Source organism: Periplaneta americana, chromosome 7 (genome assembly GCF_040183065.1).
Source record: "Periplaneta americana isolate PAMFEO1 chromosome 7, P.americana_PAMFEO1_priV1, whole genome shotgun sequence".
Classification (NCBI taxonomy): domain Eukaryota; kingdom Metazoa; phylum Arthropoda; class Insecta; order Blattodea; family Blattidae; genus Periplaneta; species Periplaneta americana.
This window is the reverse complement of record NC_091123.1, coordinates 113,678,447-113,698,029: the sequence shown is the minus strand read 5'-3', so window position 1 is coordinate 113,698,029 and position 19,583 is coordinate 113,678,447. Positions and strand designations below refer to the sequence as shown.

At 34.8% G+C, this 19,583-nt stretch overlaps 1 protein-coding gene and 1 long non-coding RNA gene across 3 annotated transcripts in view; both read right to left on the bottom strand.

Annotated features, from left to right (window-relative positions):
* Coprox (oxygen-dependent coproporphyrinogen-III oxidase) overlaps positions 1-8,127 on the bottom strand; it is a 120,567-nt gene extending 112,440 nt beyond the window's left edge. For both annotated transcript variants that reach the window (XR_011333139.1, XM_069831189.1), the window contains exon 1: positions 7,930-8,127. Coding sequence is in view for 1 of the 2 variants with exons in the window: in XM_069831189.1 (XP_069687290.1) it covers positions 7,930-8,024 (95 nt within the window). In the remaining variant the exon portion in view is untranslated. The remainder of the gene's footprint in view (positions 1-7,929) is intronic.
* LOC138703371 (uncharacterized) overlaps positions 1-19,583 on the bottom strand; it is a 366,139-nt gene that overhangs the window by 49,834 nt on the left and 296,722 nt on the right. The window lies entirely within an intron of this gene.

Below are 19,583 nucleotides of genomic sequence, written 5' to 3'. Positions count from 1 at the left end.
AGTGGAAGATTCAGTTGAGATGAATAAATGGAGTGTGCATGACCATATTCACATGGTGGAGCTATTTATTTAAAAGGAAGTCCATTGTAGCAACACAACGAGCTTTCCGCTGACTAGGTGAATGTAGAGATGCACCGGATAGCCATGCCCATACCATATGGTGCTGGGTAGCCCAAGTGACACAAAAAGATCAATACGTACGAAAAAAGAAGTCGCCTGGTAAACTCCAGGTAAACTTACGACTGTATGCAGGCAGACCTCCAGAGAAGTCCCAGACAATCATTATGTTGCAAATCACAAGCACTGCAAATGACTTATGGCAGTTTGCACCGAATTTTGCACTTGGATTAGCATACTCGAGCCTACAAGTTGCAAGTAGTGCAAGCAATGGCCCCTGACGACAAACTGGCGCGTGTTCAGTTTTGTGACACGTTTCTTGAGATGTGGGCGACAAATCCAGGAAATGTTGATAACCTCCTGATATGTGCTGAGGCACATTTGTCATCTGGATCAATAAATAAACAGAACTGTCGTTTCTGGTGTACAGAAAATCCGCGACAATTGCATCAGCGAGTTACACAGCCCAAAGTTAACAGTATGGTGTTGAATGAGTACATCAGGAGTCATCAATCTGTACTTCTTTCAAGATGCCAATGATGCAACATGCACTGTCATGTCAGAGTGCTGTGTGACCATGTTACAAAATTTTGTCGTGCCAGCGCTACAGTGTTTTCCTCAGACCACATGGTTTCAACACGATGGCGTAACAGTACACACCATCCGGATTTCAATGGCAAAATTGCGCGAACTCTTTTCTGGATGCATCATCTCCCGATTTGGCGATGTGGATTGATTGACATGTTCACTGGATTTGACTGCTGCCGATTTTTTCCTCTGGGGGCATTTGAAGTCCCAAGTCTTTGAAAGCAGTTCAGCAACAATTCAGTAACTGGAAGTCAATATCCACCATGAAATTGCTGATATTATATAGCTATGCTGCAGAATATATTGCGCCACAGCTTCGTTGCTCGACTGCACGAGTGCTCGAAGAATGATGGCGCTTATCAGCATGACGTCATTTTCAAAACTTGATTGACATATATTACATCAAACTCCCAAGATATCTCACACCTCTATACTTGTACATCATAGCTATCTCTCATAACAAAGTGATTGTCACCAGTTAAAATCGGGCGTGTTTTCTGGATCACCTTGTATATGCAGGAGCGCATATTTTAATGACTTTATGACCATTTCAACAACGCACGCATGCACGCACTCACACACACACACACACACACACACACACTCGGTCGGCGCTATGGATTGGATCCTGGCATAGCTCAGATGGTAAGGGCACTCAGTGCGCCAAGGTGGGTTTGATTCCCAGTGCTAGGACGAATTTTTCTTCATTAATAAGTATCTACGTGATGACTACATAATGTCACTGATTACACAATATTTAATAAAGGACGGTGAAGTCCTTTTTTATCCTATGTGGTCTTTTAGATAAATTCCATGTATTTTTATTTTAATATAAGCTATGACGTTTTCTCACACTTTTCTGTTTAATCACTCATAGACCTGATCAAGTTTGATAATTTACACTTTATGCTCATAGACGAAAACTGTACTATTCCACATCATTTTCCTGATTCACATACGTGCCTAAGAACTACAACTACTAAAAGACTGGTGGTATGGTGTAGGAGAGATTTTTAATCCATTACGTTTCCTTATAGACATCAGTCTAAATATTTTAAAACATCAGAAATATCGGACTGTCCCCAAGTGTGTCGTTTTCAGAATAATACATGACTACAACTAATAAATAGTAATGCCTAGATTTGTAACCATGCAGCTATTCATTTCTTATGTGCTACCAGAGTAGGAGATCACTACATTACATTGAAGCGATATTCACTTAAATTTTTTTATCTGAGGATTAAATTGGTTAAACATGGAAGTTCACAGAGCTAACAATTTTCGTATTTTAAATCTCAAGTCACAAATGGCTTCAGAACCTGAGCGTGATCTGATGTCTCCCTTGGGCAGCATGAATTAATAATGTTCATAGCAATGTAAAGATGCCAGTTTGTCTCAAGTGATAGTGACAGTGTGGACTGGATGGGTGAGACTTTGATTCTGGGCAGATATATGGAGTTTTTTTTATCATTATTTTAATATTCAACATTATACCTGCGTATCTCAGCTGATAGAACAGGTGGTTACGGAATGAAAGATCCTGGGTTTGATCCCAGGTGGAGTGGCGGGATTTTTCTCGTTGCCAGAACTTGCAAAGCATTACTGGATTGATTTATTTATTATTATTATTATTATTTTTTTTTTTAATTTACTGAGTATGCCCCAACGAGTATAACTCATATGTAGAGGCTATACAAGAACACATACATAATATGTTATACAATGTAATTGAAAACGTCATGAAACTACAGTCTGTGAAAACAAACAATAACACAAGAATTTATTAAAGAAAGAAAGCAAAATAAGAACAAATAATAAGATGACAAAGTTTTGGACAGAAAGAAGTAAAAGTTTGAAACCATGAAATAAATAAATCAACTGAGGATTAAAATAAATAATCTTCCCAAAAAACTATTTTTAAACAATTCTTAAAACAGCAGCAATTTGGTAAAATTCTATATTCTAAAGGAAGTTATTAATAATAAAATAGGAGTTGATATTCCCAGTTTTGTTTTTTCAGTCATTGATTTTTAAATATGGGACAAAAATATATTCCTAAGACCTCCCTTTTTGGGACAATGGGACCATTAGCATAAAAAGGGATGCTCCCTTATTTTATGGGATGTATAAGAAGCCAATTGATTTATTTGGCTAAATATTGCGAAAACAAATAGGCCCTATGCTGTGTAGTCTATGATTCTTACAAATTAATAACTTACTCTTCAGAGCAGTCACGTGATAGTTGTGATATAAAATTTATAATTATAATAAGCATTATTGAGGAATAAACTTGACAATCTAGAGAAAACGTTAGAAATTAGGCCTAGTATGTTTGTGAAATGAACTACGTAATGATACTTTCATGCCACTTTTCAAACTATAGTCGACTTCCGATAATTCACGGTAAATAATGCGCGAACTTCCGCGAAATATCGAATTATTAACTACAAAATTTATTTGTTATTATTTAGAGTCTAGTGAAAGTCACAGTGCACAGTGAAACAGTGCAAAACATTTTGAAACATAAAATATTATACAGTGCTGCAGTGGAAAAGAATCTTAAAACAAGAAACACAAGTTTTGCAAAATATCAGAAGACACTTAAGTTTAACAAAAATATTTTCATCTTTTTTTGTTTCTTAGAGGACTGTTCATTTTTTCTTATTTTAGATAGGAAATTTCTTAAGACAGAGGAAGAGAGCGTAAATCGAGTAAAAAACAGAAATGACGTTACTCTAACCCCTCTCCCCTTAAAAAGATCAAGAATTACCCACAAAGCTACTTAACCGCACCGCAGGGGCGGACGCAGGATTTTTTTTTGGGGAGGGATTTGAGGAGATAGTAAAAATGGAGTAATGAGAAATAAGTTTATATACTCACAATTTGTTTCCGAGTCACAAACATTTACAAGTTGTCCTGAGTAGCATAGTCGGTATAGCCTTCTGTGCTCGTAGTTGCGGGTTCTACCCCAACCCAGCTCGATGGCATTTAAGTGTCTTTAAATGCGACAGGCCTCATATCAGTCGATTTACTGGCATGTAAAAGAAGACCTGAGGGAAAAAATTCCGGCACACCGGCGACGCTGATATAACTTCGGCAATTGCGAGCGTTGTTAAATAAACCATAATTTTTTAATTTTAACATTTACAATGACTGCAATACAAAAACAATGACAGAATGACATTTGCAAAAGAAGGTGACGAGGCTTCTTAGACATTTCATCCAGTACTTCATGAGCTTTTACTTCTACAGTTTTATGTATATACATCAAGGCCAGTCCATTTAATCTGTCTGCTCCCATCGTGCTCCTCAAGTAAGTCTTCAAACACTGCAATGTTGAGAACGACCGTTCTGGTGTTGCTGTAGTTACAGGCAACATGCAGAAAAGTTTCAGCGCCCTGAGAGTGCATGGAAAAATAATTTCATTGCACCTGTTTTAAGATGATATAAAATCAGTAGGTATTAGGTGAAGATTTTTCTGATCAAGGAAATTTCTTCTCCACATCTTCAATTCATTGAAGAAAGACTCTGGTGATGCATCAACATCATTGGGCCACTGATTTACTATAGCCTCAAAGCAGTTTCTAAATCTTCATCTGATGCTCGCACTATGTTTTTAGGCAGAAAAGTTTGTATGGACTTTAGGATTACCTTATGATTTAAAAACCTGTCCTTGAGCTGACTAATGAAAGAGTCTAAGAAGAGAAGGAAAATTAAGAGCCTAAAATACTCTTCATGACTCTCTGTCTTGAAGTAAGAACACTGTGTTTGTCTTCCTGCAGTTCTTGGAATTTAACATTTTAGCAAAGAGAATTTACGTGGAAAACCCTCTAATTCCTATGTACATTCACGAATTAAAATTAATATTATTTTTGTTTCTTGTCTCGCATTTTTCTCAAAATTTCAGGAGGGGCTATATCCCCTTAATCCCCCCCCCCTTGCATCCGCCCCTGCCGCACTGGAATAATCGGGAATCGACTGTATATTTTATCTTCGATAGAAACATTAACGGATTTTAATATTCAAATCTACACTAGTCAGTGGTAAAATTGTCAAGGGATTGTTAAGGAATTTGTTCTTTTTTATAACTTAAGGATTTTAGATATTATGATTAAGAGTGAAATAAATTTAATGCAGTTTATGTGTTGTATTATTAATGATTGATTATTTTTCCATTATTTCTTTATTGGCTACATACCATAGGCCTATACTTGTTCAAGTATTTAGTTCTATAATGGAGTTACTGTTTTTCATTATTTATTTAATTACAATAAGTACTCGCATATATTTTTTTTTACTAAAACCCTAGCATACCGCTTGATAAATTAGGTTTCTTTTGAGTGAATAATAATAATAATAATAATAATAATAATAATAATAATAATAATAATAATAATAATAATAATAATAATAATATTTCTAATGTTCAAGAAATCAGACGAACATAGATACCCTGTAGAATAGAATTTTCAGAATGCCAATAAGGGACAGTTTTGACATTTAAAAAATGTATGACGAACTTCCAACATTGGGAGAAATCTATGCACTCCATCTCAGAGCATATAAAATCATATTAAGCATAGTATAAGGTGAACATATAATTTTCTTGCGCTATTGAGATATATTAAGCCATATATTCCATTATTAAAATTTGGTAGTCATAGTATTGCTATCTGCGATTCAAATTTGGTAAATACTGCAAAAGATCTGTTATGCAAAATTCTAAAATAGAAGTAGGCCCTATTTATCACTACGTCATGGTGAACATATGTATACATTCCTCTTAAACTGTTTTCATTATTGTAGGTAGGACTTTCTAAACTCAATCCTATTTTATAGTGAATCTATGAGGAACATATAGTCATCGGTCTGACAGAAATCATTAAGTCCAAAATTGTTGTTTTGAGTTATAGCGATTTTAAAGTTTAATCAAATTTTAAAAATCTGTTTTGCCGTAATTTAACCTATTTTTCTCTTCTTATTATATTTCCTAGTTAATTTTATCGGTATAAATGTGAAGTTGTTGCATGTAGATACGCATTATTTCTTAAAATATCCAAAATAATGGACTTCGTGAATGGTGATTTTCGTTCTTGATTTAGGACCCCAAACAGCTAATAACACAGACAATAAATCGCGTTTACTAACTACATGTCTGTTTCCTCTTCTAGTGAATAAAGCATTGATGCCGACGTTGGATTCACGACTTTAGAACTATAACGTGAACCTACCTTCAAGCAGCGCGCGGAGTATTTACTGGCATTTGGTAGTGTTCTAACGTCAACAACACAATCCTCAGTGTTGGAGCGTACTACAGGTAGTATAATTTGTACCATGGCGTTGTCCAAACCATAAAGCTCTTCACAATAACGTAGGTTCAAAGAGGAATGCAAAACTGATTTTATATATATATATATATATATATATATATATATATATATTTATATATATATATATATATATATATATATATAGAAAATGTGAGAAGTGTATTATGTAGTGAAACTTACTGGGTATAATTTATGTGTTTTTACTTTAGAATATCCCAGCTTTTACAAAAAGAACTTCACTATTTTGAATGTATAAAATCGCTAAACAATATTTCCTGATCACAAGAGCGTACAATATTCCAGCCTTTTGGAAAAACTGAAATTAGAGTTCACTAACCATCAATGTCAAGACTTTCAGGCTTTTGTGAATTTTTTTTTTTCTTTTTTGCAAACCCCATGTCGATTGATGTTCTGAGTGCTAATTTAAATTTACTGCAAAAACTAAAACAAGTGCAGAACAATATTAATTTGGAAAAGTAGAGATTTTGGGTACTGTTTTAAAACGTGCAGATTTTAAGTAAAAACGAAAGTCTTGTTTACCTGACAAGAAATTAGAAGCATTATTTACTAAGGAGGATTGCTGACAATCAAATTGTAGAAATTCAGAAAATAAACTGAATACACAAAGAGAGAACACATTTCTTAGGATATTCCGCCACTGTAACAAAGAAACATTACTATAGGCCTAATGTAAACACACAGAGATAGGAGGTATTCTATGTGTTGTATGCCAATAGGTCTACATCTCATGGTTTCAAGCTCGTGAATCCAACGTGGTCATCATTAGAATAAAGTCTGGAGTATTCATCATATATTATGTGTTTATGGAGGATCCTTTCAGGTAAAGACACAATTAGCGATAATTTTAGTGTGCCAGTTATTACTTTCCTATAAAAATGGATTAATAAATGAACTGATATCAGTGACTGACTACAATTTTAGTCCTACTCTTTAGTGCAACATCACCACAGATAAGATGCAGCCGATGAGATTTGCAACAAAAGAAAAGAAGAACAAAAATTAATTGAAGTACAGTTAACAATGGAATCAATAATCATTGGCAAGTTTCGTTAAAATATCTGTTCCAGAACAACGAATATTTAACATTATTATCGATAATAATGATATAAGCCTACTTGTAATTCACTGTGTCCGAATTAATGCAATTTTTAAATTAATTATATTTATTTTCGTAGGCTAGGCTATATTAAGTTTATTAAAAATTATATTTGGATTGAATAATGAAACTACATTTAGGCACTATACACAAAAAATATATATATTGTATAACTTCTGACTTTTCTATGCTGATGCAAGAGCTATGGAATAAAATATCGAAAAACAACCTAACTCAACTACCGAATTGTTTTAATTTAATACAATAATAATTATTATAGTAATAAAGTTATGTTGGATTGGGTTAAGTTATTGTGTGTACAGAGTTGACTGGTATATTCAGAGGTGACGATTTCTACGAAATTACCTTTATTTCTCCGCATTCCCTGAAATAATTAATGTGGTAGCCCTATCTACCTTAACATACAAGTTAGCAAATTTGTCTGAGTATAATTTACCTATACTATGACCATTAGAATATATTAATTAATTATTGACATTTTGAAAATTAATAATATATAGGAATGAAACCATTAGAATGTGTACAAAAATACCGTACCATAACCTACTCTGAAAACTCTTACGGCTTTCTTATATTGAGGGGGGAGTGGTCAATCTATACTCATATACCGTAACATGTCTAAAAACAATTTGTTCCGGTCTTTATGTTAGTCACTGACTATACACGTGTATTTTTCAGAGTATATAATTATAATTAAAATTTAGTACTGTACACATAAAACTAAACATTACAATGCAATTTAATAAAAAAGCTAACCTCAATCTTATTCCTTTATTTTTAAATCCATGTTGATAGAAGGTGATTGTTGTTATTGCTTGAAAACTTCTATTACATACACTTTTAAACATCATTATAAGCTATAAATATTTAGAGATGAGCTGTGTTGTAACACTTATATTACACGTAACAAAACACTCCTATGCACACGTACACCATGCAAGTACCTGGGACATAACAGCTGATATAAGCACAGGGAATTGGTTTGTATTGATCTGGTAGTGAAAACCGCAATGCTGAGGAGGAATTATAGAGAACTAGAAAAAGGCATAAATTTATAAAATGGGTCATTAAAGGGAATTTTATTTATTACGCATTAACGTTGTACATTTCATATGCTAATGTAAATTTATATCAACTAAAATAACTCCATCTGACAGTCGCAGCGACGGGCGCATAATCATTTTGCCAACTTCCTGTTACCCACAACCCCCTGCTGCAGTCATATTTGCGGCTTAGCAGACGAGTTTTGTACCGTGGAACGTGGTGACGGGGCATCGCGGGCTATGAAGCTGCGTTAATTAAATGGAGATCGGTGATTCTGTGTTTACGAAATGAAGAAGTTCACCTTCAAGGGTGTATTGGATGGATTTCGGTCTTCTGTTGCTCAACCGACTAGAAATGACCAGGAAATAGTGGAAACTCTGCGGCCTGACAACTTCCAAGTGGCAAAGGTATGGCAAGTGTTAAAATGGCGCCATGTTTAGCTAATGCAGTAGTTCATAGACAGATCTATAATCAAAATTCGTATGAAAGGAACCAATAGAAAAGAGCACGATATCTCTTACAAATGTAATTTTGATTTTAAGAATACCAAAATTACTTTTGTTAGTGTTGGCATGACTTCACTGTAATTTCTCTCCTTGTTATATTTAGCGGTTGCATCTGCTTCAGTAAGTCACTCCCAAAATTGTTAATTGTTTTGAATTCGTTTGTGAGAGTGACGAAATTGCAATGTTGCGTAGGTATTACATTTGTAAAAGTAGTGTTGGGGCATGGACACTTAATAATAGATATTGCATTGCATTGTATTTTATTATATCGACAATGGATAATATTATTGTTGCATTGTGACTTCCCACTGTCAAAATTTGACACATTTTTATTTTGTGAATTTATAAATTTTTGGCAGGATTTCGTAAGGTGCCGATATCTTTGTGGAAACTGAAAACGGCACGCCCCTGTTCTACGCATTGCTTTCTATAGGGAGTTTGAACGACAGCTAACTAGTTGTGCTTATTTCTTCCATAGGAAGTGTTGAGTAAGGGGGGAGGGTCATCAACACTGGATCGATACTATTCTTCAAGACTTTTGTAATTGCGGATAGTGGCATAATTGATGACTAACTCACACTGTATTTGTGTTTTCGAATTTTACGTATTATCGTTACTCTGTCAGTTGAGCATGTAAAAACATTTTTATATCTGTAATACTGACAATTTTATCATAATCGCTTAGATATTTACAGTGGCTTAATAAGTAGTTTACACATGTGTCCGAGATTTCAGAGTTTGCGTACTTGTCAATTCTGAAAAAAAAAAAAAAAAATCATTTAATTTTAGATGACTTTCGGGGGGGGGGGTAGCGATAATCAGTATAAAAATGTGGATTTAATTGGATCTTCAAAGTTTCACATGCAGTTACATAATATAGAGAGAATAACTTTAATAAATTGCTAAGTCGTATTACTTGGATGAGGATAGACTTCTGGTGCACTTTTCCGTTGCCGAAATATTGTAAATAATCAGAAGAATGTTTTTTTTTCTTTTTTTGTGAAATACGAAAAATTACGTTTCCTGTCAGCTTTTTTTCTTTTCTTATTGAAGATAATGCTATAAAATTATCCTGATGGTGAAACTTGTATACCATACATTTGCAAGAAAAACTGAAATTAATCTCAGCACGAATAGCAACATTGTTTTAACTCTTCTACTGAATTAGGATTGTTGCGTTTTTAGTCTGCTGTTTAGTTTCGATAAACAGGATTCATTGTGGAAATTATTATTATTATTATTATTATTATTATTATTATTATTATTATTATTATTATTATTATTTAACCTTAAGTGCACATGTACATTTTTGTAAGCCTATTAATTTGGGAGAGAAGATGAATTTTCACTCTTGAGATTCGTCTTCGGATTGAGTTGAGACAGTTCTACTAATTTTCCTTTACAGGTAAACAATAAGTAAAATTAAGACCTTTTAAGTAGTACCGTAGTGCAGCTTACGCTAACAGTTTGCATATTAAACATCGTTTTTATGAATTGACTTTCCTCATTTCCTTTATTTAGAACCTTATCTCAGATGTGTTGAACTTGCAATTGAAGTTGCGGAATTCCGATTTGTCACTTTTTTTGTGCCTTTCATTAAGTTGATTAGTATTAGAATTCACGATATTAATGGTAATAGAATCTTTCATTGTTATAATATACTTCTTCAAATGTTCTTACAAATATCATTAACATACTATTATTAAACAATTGCCTAAGATGAGAAGAGACTAGTTTTAGTAAAGAATTGGATAAGTGGAGTTTATATTTCAGAACCATACTTGATGAATAATATTACTACTGTTTTACGGTCACGTTTTTGCTACATACATTTGAGAATTATTATTGTTAATGTAGGTCCTCATAAGGTACCTTCCGTCTCAGCCCTCAGCCTACTTCCTATCTAGTCCTTTCTTCATATCTCAGTCTTCTGGTTTGCAGTGTTTTCTCTGGAATCATTCATGCGAGTTAATCTTGAAAGGTTTATGCTACTTTTTAGAAGTGTCCAAAACTTTGCGAATATCCGTATGCTGACTCATAGTATAACCAGTTGCTCTTAAATATTTTTCTGCTGTTTATATTACTTTAGTGTTACAAGCAAACATTCTGATGGGGGCAGATAAGAATGTTAATTTTTTTTCTTTCACCATGTTAATGTCAAAAGAACTGCTTATACAAATTTTGGCCACTCAACTGCAACTACGAGGCCCGTAAAAAATAAGTTCGCCAGGGGCCGTTAACAGAAAGAAAAGACATTTTCATTGGAAAAATTTATTGGAATAGACACAGCAATTGTTGAGCTATTTTTCAACATATTCCCCACCGAAATTAGATATTTGTCATATCATGGGCTCAACAGAGAGGTGCAGACGGCTGTCAAACGCTGGTTCCGATCCCAGGCGGCCTACTTCTACGACGCAAGGATACAAAAATTGATCCCATGGTGTGACAACTGTCCCAATTTAAGTGGGGAATATGTTGACAAATAGCGCAACAATTGCTGTATCTGTTTCAATAAATCATTCCATGCAATTGATTAAATATCAATAAATCAAAATAAAAAAAAATAAAATTTTAACAAACTTAAAATGATAGTTATTATAAAACCAACATCACTTTTTTCTGTAAACGGCCCCAGGGAAATTCATTTTCTGGACGGCCTCGTAATTGCGGTCGAGTGACCAAAATTTGTATTAGCACTTCTTTTGACATAATTAACATGGCGGAAGAAAAAAAATTAACTTTATCTGCTCCCATCAGAATGTTTGCTTGTGAGAATAATATAACTACGTATGTATGTGGCTCGAACTCGCAAAGCCTCGCACCATTATTGTTGTTATTATTATTATTATTATTATTATTATTATTATTATTATTATTATTGCTACTACTTCTACTAATTCGATTAGTCTCATTTCCACAACAGCAAACTATTCTTAAAATAGTTGAGAAAATTGCCAGAGTATTTATACTTATTCGAATTCATTTATAATATTAAAATATTATGTGAATTGAAACTGTCCTGTGTAAAAGGGTAGCTTTTATATGACACTAACGAAGGATTGAAATTTTATACAGATAGTCTAAAGTTTAGTTCTACATAGGGCAGTTTATTAGTGAAACCCGGATATGCACGCAGGATTAAATACTAAAATATTCTTACGTATAGTAGCCTATGTATAGAATTAAGTAAAATATGCATTATAAGTACAGTATGCAGGTAGTTAATATAATTGTAATAGTATGGATGCATATCACTTCGGTTGAAATGGTATAGAATTTCCAGTTACAAACTCAGCGGAGACTGTTCGTTTCTCGGTAGTGAAAACTAGATTTAACTCCCATATCTCATTTCTTGTGTTTGTTCTATGTCGTTTGATATGGTGGTATTACATCGTGTCGAGCACATGGTCAATGACTGCTGCTATTTATGAATTTGTAGTCGTTGCTTCACAATTCACAGTAGGGACGAAACGTTCGAAAGGGTCCGTCTTTGAATCAGACGATGGTTACAGGATGGTGTATACTGTAATACCAGTGAACTTAATGTATTATGAGATGGTGTAGCATTTAATAAAACTACAAACGACATACGCCATTAAAAGTCTAGTTTCGTTACAAAAGTGAATCAAAGCATACGATTAATTTTTTATTGAATTAAACAAACTAAAGAATTGTGTACGGTGAAATGCGTACAAAATCGTCGAATAGTGCATACTATATATATATTTAAGAATATAATTTTTGCTCAATGCGTTATACTATATATATATATATATATATATATATATATATATATATATATATATATATACTTAATTCGCGTGTTTACACAAGTTCTCAGCCGAATTATAAAAATGATAACATTCGTAATTGCACCGAAACAAAATTAAGTCATTATGTAAAAGCAAATTCTAATTTATAAAGCAACTTGTTCTTTCCTCTCTTTTCTTGTGAGTGGTACTTCAACCAAACGACAGTTTGCACTAAATGGAGCAGTTTTCGATTTCCGTCGGTTCGTAGGATGAACAGAGGAACTGGGAGTGAAGTTTTCTTTCAGTGTTTGGATTTATTATACCGTTCAAAAGGATCGTTAAATGGGGAATAAGTTCTGTCTCTCTCTTTTATCCCTGTCAAGGAGTCACTTCGAATTATTGCTATAAATAAAGGATATCAGGACTACGTAAAGCATATTTAAGTGATCTTTCAGTGCATTATTTTCTATAAATAGTAACAATTCAACCTGAAACCATGCTAATTTGAATACTTTACTACCGCTTGTAAATGAAAGCTAAGAATTTGAAGCTATGCCACATCGTTAGTTCATACACTATATAATTACTACAAATAATTCTATATGTTATAACAATTAAGCAACTTGCAACATAACTTTATCATAAGAGAACGCCATCGACGTAGCTCTGTCGGCTAAGGCTCTTGCCTGCCGATCCGGAGTTGCGCTAGTGCGCGATCCCCGCTTGGGCTGATTATCTGGTTTTTTTTTTTTTTAGGTTTTCCCCAACCATAAGGCAAATGTCAGGTAATCTCGCCAAATACCATTTCGCTATCACAAATCTCATCGATGCTAAGTAACCTAGTAATTGATTCAGCGTCGCTAAATAACCAAGTAAAAAAACATAAGAGATTCCTCCTCCTCGGATTAGGTTACTTGTTCCGGTCTCTAAAAGCCATCTTTTACGAAGTCTACACAAGTTTCGCATCCAATTTGAGTGATGATAATTCATTGCATCTTTGAGTATTCTATCTTCTATCACCCTGTCAATGTCATCTCTCCACTTTCTTTTATTCTCCTCTATCACTTTTGTTTATGGAGAACATATGAGTTCTTATTGTTTTATTTATTATTTTATCAGTTTTAGTGCAACCTCTTACGTATCTTATAAATTTCATTTCCCCGTACAGTATAAGTGTTACCGCTTTCTGTCTTGCCTCTTTTTGTTCATGTTTCGGAACGATTTACGGTACGTATAAGACTTTATAAAATATTATCTACGTTTTTTCCCTAATCTTTCTCTCTAATTTTTTCTAATATTGTCTTACAAATGGTTTGACATCTTTCACTTTAATCTGTCAGTTTCTTTATCACATTTAAAACTAATATCACGTTCTAGGTGTTGGAAGTGGGACACTTATTCTAACATTCTACCGTCTATTACTATATTCGATGTAACATGATTCTTACCTTATCTTCTTTGTTGCATTTATAGAGGTGTTCGAGGATACAAGTATAAAATACTGCATTTTGGTTTAAGCTATACACTTCTCTTTCTAAGTTAACCTTCTGTTTCTTGAATAACTGTCTAATCGTCCGCATACTGTAATAGATTTACATTAATATTATGTTGTTCACCAGATCTAATATATTTGAATAATACAATTTAACATCCCGCGGGGCCAATGGCGTAGCTCAGTTGGCTGAGGCGCTTGCCTGCCTATCCAGAGGGCGTGAGTTCGATTTCCGCTTGAGCTGATTACCTGATTGGGTTTTTCCCAACCATAAGGCGAATGTCAGGTAATCTATGGCGAATTCTCGACCTCATGTCGCCAAATACCATCTCGCTATCACCAATCCCATCGAAGTTAAATAACCCAGTAGTTGATGTAGAGTCGTTAAATAACCAAGTAAAAAAATCTCGCTCCGTGGCGTCGCGGTCTAAAGGACCCTGCCTAGGACTCGCGTTTCGGAATGCGCGCTGGTTCGAGTCCTCAGGAGGGAAGGAATTTCGAATAGTGTATGGGGCTAATGCCCACCCACCATCATGATACACTTGGGGGAGCTACGATAGGTAACAAAATCCGGTTACGAAAGCCAGCTATAACGGCCGTGAGAATCGTATGCGGATGAGTCAAATTTTCAATTTCCTATGAGGAATTGAATTCAATTATTATCGGAGTGCTAGCACATAAATTTAAGTTTCATATGCAATTTATTTAAATTATTTCTTAGGTAATCTCCATTACATAATCTCGTACACGAATTCATGAAATTATATCATTGATCTTTATAATAAAATCATTGGGTAATTAGCCATGAGTGCTACCTGTTCATGACGAAATTGAAGACGTCACTGCGCGACGTATTCGCTCGATATATATACTGGGTGTTCATTTCAAAGTGTGTCATGACGTCACTGTTGGTGAGTCAGCGATTTGAAGCGAGTTTCAGCTTTTATGTCAGAGAAGTTGCCTATTAATCAAGGCGTTCGATCTGAACTTGAGAACGTGCACTGTATAACTTGACAACAGATGGCGGTCTGTACGGTCTGTGTGCTACCATAACCTCTTTCGAACTGTATTTTGCGCGGGCAAGTCGTACGCAGGGTATTTATCATCGGTTGCGTACGGCAACATTCCACGACACAAATAAAATGCTCCGTGTCCATGTTGACCGTCAAGTTAATGTCAACAAATATGTAAGTAATCCTCTTAACCCTTTCGCCATATCCCGACAGTAAGAAAAAAATTCACCTCAGTACGTGTTTCCAAACAGTTCACATTCCTGCCACTACTGGCGTTACAGTACGTATCGGTAAGTACTCTTCTGAATGAACGCCGTGCTTGCCAGGCAACTTCTCTGGCACATAGGTAATACGCCTCTGCGGAAATGTAGGAAGATTGAATTCTCTAGGCTCATCGGCTAGCCACATGACGGCATACAGCGAGCCATGACACACTTTGAACTGAACACGCAGTAGATTATGGCTTCGTAATATTTTTACGTAAATAAATAGTAGTTCTAATAATATTATTGTAGTCTACCTGTGTTGTATCTTTGTACGACGAAATCAGCACTATTCATGAATTCATTACAGTATATACTATAGTTCAATTATTGTACCTGTACTTGTGTAGCATATGTTAAGTATGACATCATCCACGAATGCATTACGGCATAATTTATAAAAAATGTTATGTGTAGCCTGAACTACTGTTGTCTGATATTAGAAGGATGGGGAAATTAAACAAGACTTGTATGATATTATAACGATGAAACCCGTTTGTTGTAAAACACTACTATTGCATTGTTACTTTGGGTAAGAGAATGTAAATAATAGTTTCACTTTAATTTTGAATTAAAAGGAAATATATAATAAAGCATCGCAGAATGTACTGTCCTACTAAACGTCTAAATTATGGATGGCATCCAGTGGCCATAAAGTACTGGTAATGCTTTCGATGTGCTCTACATATATGAACACGATAATTCTAGACTGTTGCCAAGTTGTTAGAATATTTATTAGCCAAATGCGGCCACTCTAGATGAGCAGTTTTCCAGAAGAAGATTGAAACCAGAAATACAGTTCCGTGTTTTACATGGCCTAGTAAGTTGTGCGTCATACTTAATAAAATATCAGTTTAAATTATGATAGACTAGTATTATCTTTATTTTTATCGTAATTAATGTATTTTAATGATAGTTTTCAATAGCTCGTTCCATTTGACTCCTAGTAAGTTTTTGAATTTGCACCAGCATTCACTTCTTGCCATATGGACAACATGCTTGAAAGAGAGACATCAAACACAACACGGTACATTACACTCACTATATCGCCACTTTCCTGTCGGCAATCGAACCCAAGTCCGTTGTGTTTGTATCCAGAAACGCCACCACTTTAGTTAAATAGTATTCTTCGAAATTGTAGAAAGTGTAAGGCCAGCAAGTTACTGGGGATCGAAGAGAGAACACAGAAATAAAACTGGAGAAGAGATTAAATATAAAAAAAAATAGTTTATAGAAATGTTAGAGAGATAGTACGAGTATTTATAATTGACTGACTAATGTTATATCCAATGACTTAGGAGTCAACATTAAATGTAGGTAGGACCTACTGTAGGTCTTTAACTTGACTCGTGACACACTAGTTTTGCGTTGAATTTTATATATAAATCTGTAACAGACTAATCATGATTTATGTTATGTAGGGTGAAAGACGAAACGAGAGTACTCCGTTAATTTTCATTTCAATATTGACTTTGCAGGTAATGTATGGCGAATCCTCGGCCTCATCTCGCCAAGTATCATCTCACTAGCACCAATCTCGTCGACGCTAAATAACCTCGTAGTTGATACAGCGTCGTTAAATAACCAAGCAAATTAAAAAAATACTGACTTTGCTTATCATTTTTCTTTTGTCTCTACAGGGTTCGAAATCATATCTCCTGCGTGGAAAGTTGTAGTAGCTTACAGTTGTATTTGACTCCAACGTTGGGGTGACTAAGTATTTCTATAGGTTTTCGGAAGATGTTGAGCTCTATTTCCAAAAGCTACTTAGAATTCTCGTAAATAAGCGATCGTAATTAGGTTCTTAATTGCTTAATGTGGTAATTTAATAAGACTAACCAACGTAACGAGTATAGGCTGGTTCAAAATAAACCGGGAACGGAAACGAGGACGGAAATATTGTTAAAATAAATATATTTAAATATGAACATTCACAATTAACTTTCACGTTCCCGCCCCCAGGCTCCTTCAAGCTTTTCGTTAATTATGAATGTTCACATTTAAATACATGTTTTAACAACATTTTTGTTCTCGTTTCCGTTCTCGGTTTATTGTGGAGTAGCCTTAAGTTGTAGAGTGTTAGGAATATCTCGCCTTACAATTAAATATTTTAAGGCATAGGAGAGAGCGGTTTATGTTTCCCCTGAAAAGTGAGCCTTGAATTGACGTGAGAAATGTTCAGTTTCAATTTATTCTTTTACATAAAGAATCTGCAGTATATTTCATGATGATTTAACTCACTCTCTGTTGTATTGTAGTTAGACCATATCTTTGTTTCTTTAAAAATATTATATGTATTTCATGCTTTTAGGTTATCAGTTGAAATATCTCCTTCTAGCTATGCAAATGTCATAACTTGTTATTATTGGATTCTTCTTTTCTTTTAATATCAGATACTGATATTATATTTCAAGTAAGAAACAGTGCCGTCATTTCAATATATTCTAGATACCATTAATCAGGGTGGTCCACACGCTTGATCGATTCTATCAGGCATATATTAAAAGTAATTGAAATTAACTTGTTTAGCGTTTTCAGCTGCATAGACTTTCCGAAATGTGATTTTTTAAGCGTTGTAAAATATGAGGACAGACTAGAGGCGTCATTTAGGAGGGACGGAAGAGGGAAGGAATTCTAAACCCCCTCCTCCTCCGAGTTTAAGATTAAGGAAAATTTGTAGGTGAGTATACTGCTAAAGAAAAAATGTGGGAAGTGTACTTTTAATATTTAAATATACCACTTTTATAAACGCTTCACGTGCTAGTTTATCCAGTCAAGTGGTTATGTCGCTTTCCGGTTTCCCACACCAGTTTCTGCTGGCTTCTCTGTAAGGGCTAGTGGCTGGGCTGTTAGGCTCTTTCCTGAAAATACAGTATTTGCTGTACGAAATTGTAAGTCTACGTAATATTATGCAACTGTTTAAAATCAAAGAAATGAGCCCCGTTAAGTAACTCATGTGATTTTACCCATTTCTACGACCCTGAGACATAACCACTCGGACGGGCAGTAGTGACTTTGCTCATACAATCAAGGCGTTACCCTTTCGTTGCTGTATTAGTGGTTGTTACCTGTTGTAAATAAAAGTACAATTTTTTTTTTGTTACCTGAAATTGAAATTTCTTTATCACTAAAATTATGTGTTCGTTTTACGCACTTACACCATATTAAACAGCAGGTACATGAAAATTACGTATCGTATAAAAATGATACCCAGCATTGTGATGCACTTGGAGAGCTACGATAGGTAGCGAAATCGGTTACGCAAACCAGCTGTAACGGCTGGGAGGCTCATTGTGCTAACCACACAATACCTCCATTCTGGTTGGATAATCGTCCACCTCTGCTTCGGCATGTGGGCGTGAGGCCAGCAGCCGGTTGGTCGGTCTTGGCCCTTCGTGGGCTGTAGCGCCACGGATTATTATTATTATTATTATTATTATTATTATTATTATTATTATTATAAGTAGGATAAGAAGTTAAACTAGGTCTGTGTGTAGAAACTGGAAATAATGGTGTAAACTAGATCATAAAAAATGAATAAACCATGATATCAGTCCTATTCGTGATTTAGAAAAATCTTAAAAAACGTTCATTGCATCTCATATCATACATAAATGTTTTTGTTTATGGCCAAGTTTACCTTTGTTTACGGTATGGAAAATTGTTCATTTCAGAGGAAATAGGAGGAAGTAGGTCACGCGATATACCCTATAAGATTTTCCCTAAAAATCTCCTCCCCTCCAAGCAAAAAATTGAAGCAAGCAAAAATTGAAATTACATCCCTGGGACAGACAGTACTAAATTCGGCACAAAATAAACATTAGATTTAAAAGCTGTGAATATTTCTCTAGCATACGCAGCGTCAATTTTTTAGTTGGTTGTTAATCGACGCTGTATCATCTACTGGTTATCTAGCGTCGATGAGATTGGTGATAGCGAGATGGTATTTGGCGAGATGAGGCCGAGGATTCGCTATAGGTTATCTAACATTCGCCTTACGGTTGAGGAAAACCTCTGAAAAAACCCAACCAGGTAATCAGTCCAAGCGGGAATCGAATCCGTGGCCGAGCGGCAGGCAGGCAGGCAGGCAGGCAAGCAGGCAAGCAGGCACCTTAGCCGACTGAGCTACGCCGGTGGCTCGCAGCATCATCGTAAGGTTGTCTAAAATAGATTCATTTAGAGCAGAAAATAAAGATATTTGTAAATACTGAAAACAACTTTAAACTGAAAATAAATTGATTTTGTTGGATAAAATTTGGATTACAATTCAGATAGTCTCAGTCCCAGATGGCTGTATCCGGATTGATTCCAAATCCTCATGAATGACGTCAGAGTTG